This window comes from Bison bison, unplaced genomic scaffold (genome assembly GCF_000754665.1).
Source record: "Bison bison bison isolate TAMUID 2011002044 unplaced genomic scaffold, Bison_UMD1.0 scf7180017853184, whole genome shotgun sequence".
Classification (NCBI taxonomy): domain Eukaryota; kingdom Metazoa; phylum Chordata; class Mammalia; order Artiodactyla; family Bovidae; genus Bison; species Bison bison.
Window position 1 is genome coordinate 13,770 of NW_011483757.1, and position 7,034 is coordinate 20,803.

Here is a 7,034-nt window from a genome sequence, read left to right on the forward strand (position 1 = left end):
CCTCTGTCATCCCCTTCTCCTCCTGTCCCCAATCCCTCCCAGCATCAGAGTCTTTTCCAATGAGTCAACTCTTCTCATGAGGTGGCCAAAGTACTGGAGTTTCAGCTTCAGCATCATTCCCTCCAAAGAAATCCCAGGGCTGCTCTCCTTCAGAATGGACTGGCTGGATCTCCTTGTAGTCCAAGGGACTCTCAAGAGTCTTCTCCAACACCACAGTTCAAAAGCATCAATTCTTTGGTGCTCAGCTTTCTTCACAGTCCAACTCTCACATCCATACATGACTACTGGAAAAACCATAGCCTTGACTAGACAGATCTTTCTTGGCCAAGGAATGTCTCTGCTTTTCAATATGCTCTCTAGTTTGGTCATAACTTTTCTTCCAAGGAGTAAGTGTCTTTTAATTTCATGGCTACAGACACCATCTGCAGTGATTTTGGAGCCCCCCAAAATAAAGTCTGACACTGTTTTCACTCTTTCCCCATCTATTTCCCATGAAGTGATGGGACCAGATGCCATGATCTTCGTTTTCTGAATGTTGAGCTTTAAGCCAACTTTTTCACTCTCCACTTTCACTTTCATCAAGAGGCTTTTTCGTTCCTCTTCACTTTCTGCCATCTGCATATCTGAGGTTACTGATATTTCTGCCGGCAATTTTGCTATTTAGAATTATTTAAACTTCTCATCATGTAGCCAGTGTACAATAAATGTCTATTATGATCATGCAAGAGCAGTGAGGATGACTCTGGGGTGTGAGATGATTTTTTGAGCCTATGAAATGACACACCTGTTTCAACTGGCTCTTCAACTGACTGCTAAGAAGAGCCCCATCGGTTTATCTCAGGAAACAGGGCTCCACCGTGACTGACTTTGCATCAGTCTCACTTCCATTCTGCTAACAGGTAGTGTGTTCATCCTTCAACTTCCTTCCACTCTTTTCAACTCAAGTTCCCCCTCTGTGATCTAGTCTGTTACTATTATCCCCACTTCACAACTGGGAAAGCTGAAGCCCAGAGAGGTTTTCCTTGCTGTCCCCTGTCCACCTGTCATTCAGCAAAGATTCTCTGTGTGACTGGCCCTGCAAGTATCACATGGTAATAAGTCAGGAGAGAACGAGAGAAAATGTCACCTGCCCTTTATGGAAGGGAATGACCCTGGGTAATGTGGTAACAAATGTGGCAATCCTCCAGTGTCCTGGATGTGGGAAAGTCATGGCACTTTGAGAGGCCATGGTTCCGGATTTCTAACAAGTTCCTTTGTAATGTCCTGTTTGGCCCTCTTTGCCCCTCCCCCCTCCTCCCCAAAGGAGGGTATTCAGGGTCTCCTAACGTGTTCCCAGTGGCTTTCTGACACCACCCCCTCCAAGTCCTTCAATCCCCTTCCTAGTCCTCACGCTCTTGCCTAAGGGCAGGAAAGAGCCAGCAACACTCTGGATGGCGTGGTCACTGTCCTCACCTGAATTTCCTGCTGAGGAAGTAGCAGCTGAGAGAACTCAGGGCAGTTCCTGAGGGAGCACACCCATCGGAGCGGGTATAAAGGGTGAGGCTGACACTGGTCACCACCGCCCCACCTGCCCTCAAGATGAAGTCCAGCAGCCTTATCGTCTTCCTGGTGATATTTGCCTCTGGATTCCTGATGCCCTGGGCTGTGGAAGGTGCTCTCAAACGTGAGTTGAACTCTCTCAGGCCATACGCAGGTACCAAAGTCAGTGACGGCTCAGCGTGGGAATAACCTCTTCTTTTAGCTCCGGGGGCAGGCCTTGAAGCCCTCTTTCCAATGGCCTATGGCCCTTAATTTCAAGCATGTCTCTGAGGACTTCAACTAAGAGAGTTTCTGTACATCCAGAAATAAGCCCCTGTATTTCTTATTTTTATTCCTCCATAGCTCCTTCTTTACTGTTTTTTTTTCCCTCTGTCACATTATTTTGGTCACTATCTGTTTTAGTTTTCCAAATTGTTCTCTGTTTCTCTTCATGTGTTTTTGTTGCTGTTGTTAATGGTCACTCTATTTCTTTCTGTTTGCTGAGATGCAAATAGCACTTTCTATTTGCTTCTCAGTTGATCTGTTCTCCTTTGTTTAATCTCGAATGAGTGGCCTCTCTTGCTGTCACTGGCTCTTTCTGCCTCCCTCCCAGCCAGCCCTGGGCCAGGAATACGTGACCATGAACTCTGTTCAGCACTCCCCGGAGCTGACTTATACAGACATGCAATAGCTGATTGAGAAATCTTCAAGACTTCTGTGAGGTGGTTGATGTCACATTGGTAGCTTGAAATAAGGACTAGTGGGAATATTTATACCAGGGAAACTGGCAAACTCCACACAGTCTCCCTCTTGAAAGATCTAGTGGCACACCACCATCTACACCTTCTTTCCCATTGACTCCCTCTCGGTTGAGGGTTCCGCTGCGCTTGGCACTGTCCTACACCGGCCTTGAAACTGGAATCCTAATGGCTCCCTTCATTCCTCTGGGGTCAGGTACTCCGGTTAGGTTTCTCTCCTCCCCTGGTTCCTTCTGCAGGATTGTGATCACGACTCAGTGCCAGCTTCTTCTTCCTCCTTTGTTCTTACCCTTCAGAAATAGGTAAACGTGGAGTCTGTCCTTTCATACGGCCTGCGATGTGCTTAGTATATGAACCCCCTGAATGCCACAGTGACTGGCAGTGTCCGAAGAAGCAGAAATGCTGCCAGGATGTTTGTGGCATCAAATGCATGGATCCTGTAGACACGTCAAAGCCAGGTGAGGAAGTCCAGTCCTGGAAAGGGGGATCAGGGAGGTCTGAGCTTGAGGACACGCTTCTTGGGCAAGTGGAGGGGGCTCGTCTGAACTGAGGTGGAGGATGGGATAGAGTCAGGGTTTCTCCACCCCCTCTACCAGCTCTGTTTGCTCAGGTAGACAGTAGGCCAGTTGGTGAGCCCGTCAGCCAGCAGGTCAGTCAGCTCATGAATTAGTCTGTCCATTAGACACACGTATGTCAGACACTGGTCGGGGTCCCGTTGGCGGGAGAGAGTCTTCTTTAGGACATGCACCAGCCTCAGATTGGATCCTGAAGTTGGGGAAGAACCAATTTCCATGTATGGGGTGAAGATGGAGTTGGGAATTTGGGTGATGTCCCACGGGGTGAAGCCTCTGAATTGTCACTTTGTTTTCATCAGTTAAAGTCACTCCTGGGAAGTGTCCAGTGGTCACCGGCCACTGTGAGAGTCACAAACATGTAGACGACTGCCAGAACGACAACCATTGCCTGAATGGTTTCAAGTGCTGCAGCGGTCCATGTGGAAATTCATGTGTCCTGCCGGTGAAAGGTGAGAAGATCTAGCAAGCTCCACATCCCCCTGGACCTTAATGTGCTCTCAACCTAATGGTACCTGTGTATGTGAAAGAGGTTGCTTGACATCTTCCAGTACTTCCCCATTCCCCAAGCAGATCCTCTGCCCTTCAATGACCTTCACCCCTTAGAGTTTTCTAGACAAGTCCCAGGAGGCACCTATGACAGGCCGTGCTGGGTCCTAGGAAGGAAAGCATCTTGGAATAAGGCAGGACGAAGGAGCATGATACAAGAGGCAAGAGTTCTATCTTTGAATATCATCTCTGCCTCTGACTGACTTTGTGACTGCGAGCAACTATTTCATCGTCGACCTCAGTTTCCCTATCTGTAAAATGGACGCAATTATATCCATGGCGATACTAAATGTAAAAGTGGTTTTTAAGACTTGAAGTACTGTTTGCATTCAGAGAATGTTGCTGTGGTTATGGCCCTGATTGGCTGAGTTATCTGGAACCACAGGGAACTCTAGTAAGATGCATAGATGTCAGTCTAGCCCAATATTCTGATTTTATCAGAGGGCAGCAGAGAAGAGCCTGTGAAAAGCCTGGATTTTGTCGTGATTCCTACATCAAAGGCCAGCACTGTTTCAACTATTCCAGCACAATGCTCTCTACTTATCCCAGGGGATCTAGGACTTGGTGGTGGAAGGACCATCTGGGTGGGAAGGATATAGGGTCACTTAAATAATTCCTGTGCTGAGGCTCCACTTTGTTTTCTTTCTACAGATTCAACCTTTCCAGGTCAAAAACATTAGGACTTCCTGGTCTGTGTGCTCTGGGGATTCCCCCTACTCCCCACCCTGCAAGCCTGGAAAACAATGGAAGCACCTCGGTCAAGATGTGGTTTTGAGACCAATACTCCTTTAGGGACAAGATCTGGCCTGTTTTATCTCTGTATCCCCAGCACCCAATGTGTAGCTTGGCACACGACAGAAAATGCCTATTGATCAGTGAATAAATAAATGTACTAGGTTTTCTCTGCATTTCCATCTTCCTTGACTCTTTTGAGTGTGGACTAGGGTATGAGGAGTGAGATGAAGAATAAAATGTCTGAATGTGCGGGGTTTCTCCAAAAACCCATAAAATAGCAATCAGAAGAAGAGAGTGTTTTGGTTCCAAGCAGATACAGGTTTAAATCTCACATGCATAGAGGACAGCTTCTGTAGATTTGGGCAATGACTTTGTCCCACTGACCCTTAGTCTTGTCATCTGTAACGTGGAAATGATAACAGCAATGACAATTTCATAAAGTGATCAGGATTTGAAGTGATAACATGTGGAAGGAATAGCTCACTGACCATCACATAGTAGATGATCAACAAACGTTAGACTTACCTCAGGGTAAGCAAGGTGCAAAGAGTTTAAAAAAATGATTACGTTTGATGACATCAGGAGCAAAATTGACAAACACAAAAAGTTGAAAGATAAATGAGAGCTTAGAAGTAAATACTTGGAATGATTATCACAAACAAAGAAATAGAAAAATATGTGAAGAATTTCTACAGATCAGTAAGAAAAACAGCCAACCTCTTAGAAAAAAATGAACTATGAATAGCATGGACAATCAAATAAGAGATTATTATAGCAGATTGTATACAGATATACAGGAGCTTCAATGTCACCAGTTACAAGAAAAAAACAATTAAAACAACCAGACACCAGAATGGCAAGAATGAAAAGTCTACATTATAGGTCTTCCCTGGTGATCCAATGGTTACGCGTCCACCTGCCAACGCAGGGTTTGATCTTTGGTGCAGGAATATCCCACGTGCTGTGGAGCTTAAGTACTCTGAAGCCTGTGCACTTAGCGCCTGTGCTCTGCAGCAAGAGAAGCCGCTGCATGAGAACGCGCGCACCACAGAGAGTAAACTGCACTCGCTGCAGCTGGAGAAAGTCCACACACAGCAATGAAGACCCAGTACAGCCAAAAAAGTAAGATAAACAAATAAATAATCTTTAAGAAAAGGCTACAATATAAACACTCAGAGACTCTTAATAGTTTGTGGATGGAAATGTGAATTGGTACAACCACTTGGAAGAGTGATCTGGTTATGCCTAATAAGACTAAAAAGTTACATATATCATTTAGCAATTTTCCTTTCAGAAACACAGGAAAGACAAAATATTTGCCAATGGGAATCTAATACATGTATTAGGATGTTTAGTATAAGACTGTTCCAAAGAGTCAGAAACTGATACCAGTCAAGATGGCCTGCATTGGTGAAATAGTTAAATTTCATACTTTGATATGCTTGCTATGCTATAGAAAAATAAAAATAAATTTATATGAATCAGTATGGAGACGTAGCACAGAAAACTTATTAGGAAAATAAGATTGGTGATACAATGTATAGAATGAAATATTCATATATATTTTAAAATTACACATAAAGGGACTTCCCTGGTGGTCCAGTTGTTGCTTCCATGCTCCCAATGCATGGGGCTGGGTTTGATCCCTGGTCAGGGAACTAGATCCCACACACCACAGCTAAGAGTTTGCATGTTTCAATTAAAGATCTCAGCACTGCAACTAAGACCTGCCATAACCAAATAAACAAATAAATATGTTTTTTAAAAGTTGCACATAAAATATCAAGCTGGTTATGATTATATACCAAAGAATGTACACCAAATGCAGGATGATGCCTTATTTCATAGAAGAGGAATTAAAAATGAGACAGATAGTGCTGACTATGGAAACTGGTTATTTATCTTCAAGATTTAATACTTCCCCAAAATGATGCCATTTTTAGCAACATGGATGGACCTTCGCCAACCAAAGGTCCGTCTAGTCAAGGCTGTGGTTTTTCCAGCCGTCATGTATGGATGTGAGAGTTTTACTGTAACGAAATCTCAGCTTGGAAAAATTGATGCTTTTGAACTGTGGTGTTGGAGAAGACTCTTGAGAGTCCCTTGGACTGCAAGGAGATCCAACCAGTCCATTCTGAAGGAGATCAGCCCTGGGTGTTCATTGGAAGGTCTGATGTTGAAGCTGAAACTCTAATACTTTGGCCACCTGATGTGAAGAGCTGACTCACTGCAAAAGCCCCTGATGCTGGGAAAGATTGGGGGCAGGAGGAGAAGGGGACGACAGAGGATGAGATGGTTGGATGGCATCACCGACTCAATGGACATGAGTTTGGGTAGGCTCCGGGAGTTGGTATTGGACAGGAAGGCCTGGTGTGCTGTGATTCATGGGGTGGCAAATAGTCATACACGACTGAGCGACTGAACTGAACTGAACTGAATGGACCTAGAGACTGTCATACTGAGTGACGTATGTCAGATAGAGAAATACAAATACATATGATATCACTTATATTTGGAATCTAAAAAAAAAATAGTGCAAGTGAACCCATGTACAAAACAGAAATTGGATCACAGATGTAGAAAACAAGCTTGTGGTTACCAAGGGAGAAAGCGGGGGAGGGAGAAACTGGGAGACTGAGATTGACATATACACACTACTATATATAAAATAGGTAGAAATAAGAAACTGCTGTATAGCACAAAGTACTCTGTTCAATCCTCCAATCACCTATATGGAAGTAGAAGCTAAAAGGAGTGGGTTTCTGTGTATGTGTAACTGACTCACTTTGCTGTGCATCAGAAACTCACACAACATTGTAGATCACCCACTCCCCAATTAAAAAATTAATTAAAAAGATTTACTACTTGAGAATAAAATGAATATATGTTGCCACCACTCTAG

At 44.2% G+C, this 7,034-nt stretch overlaps 1 protein-coding gene across 1 annotated transcript; it reads left to right on the forward strand.

Annotated features, from left to right (window-relative positions):
- Nucleotides 1-1,578: 1,578 nt before the first annotated feature.
- LOC104998562 (antileukoproteinase-like) lies at nt 1,579-5,233 on the forward strand. Its single transcript, XM_010853809.1, has 4 exons — nt 1,579-1,663; nt 2,573-2,734; nt 3,151-3,300; nt 5,061-5,233. The coding sequence occupies exons 1-4, from the start codon at nt 1,579-1,581 to the stop codon at nt 5,231-5,233; spliced, it is 570 nt and encodes a 189-aa protein (XP_010852111.1).
- The last annotated feature ends 1,801 nt before the right edge of the window (nt 5,234-7,034 follow it).

Coding starts and splice junctions, on each gene's coding strand:
- LOC104998562 (XM_010853809.1), top strand. CDS start 1,579: ATGAAGTCCAGCAGCCTTATCGTCTTCCTGGTGATATTTGCCTCTGGA. Junction 1,664..2,572: donor TGTGGAAGGTGCTCTCAAAC/GTGAGTTGAACT, acceptor CTTACCCTTCAG/AAATAGGTAAACGTGGAGTC. Junction 2,735..3,150: donor TGTAGACACGTCAAAGCCAG/GTGAGGAAGTCC, acceptor TGTTTTCATCAG/TTAAAGTCACTCCTGGGAAG.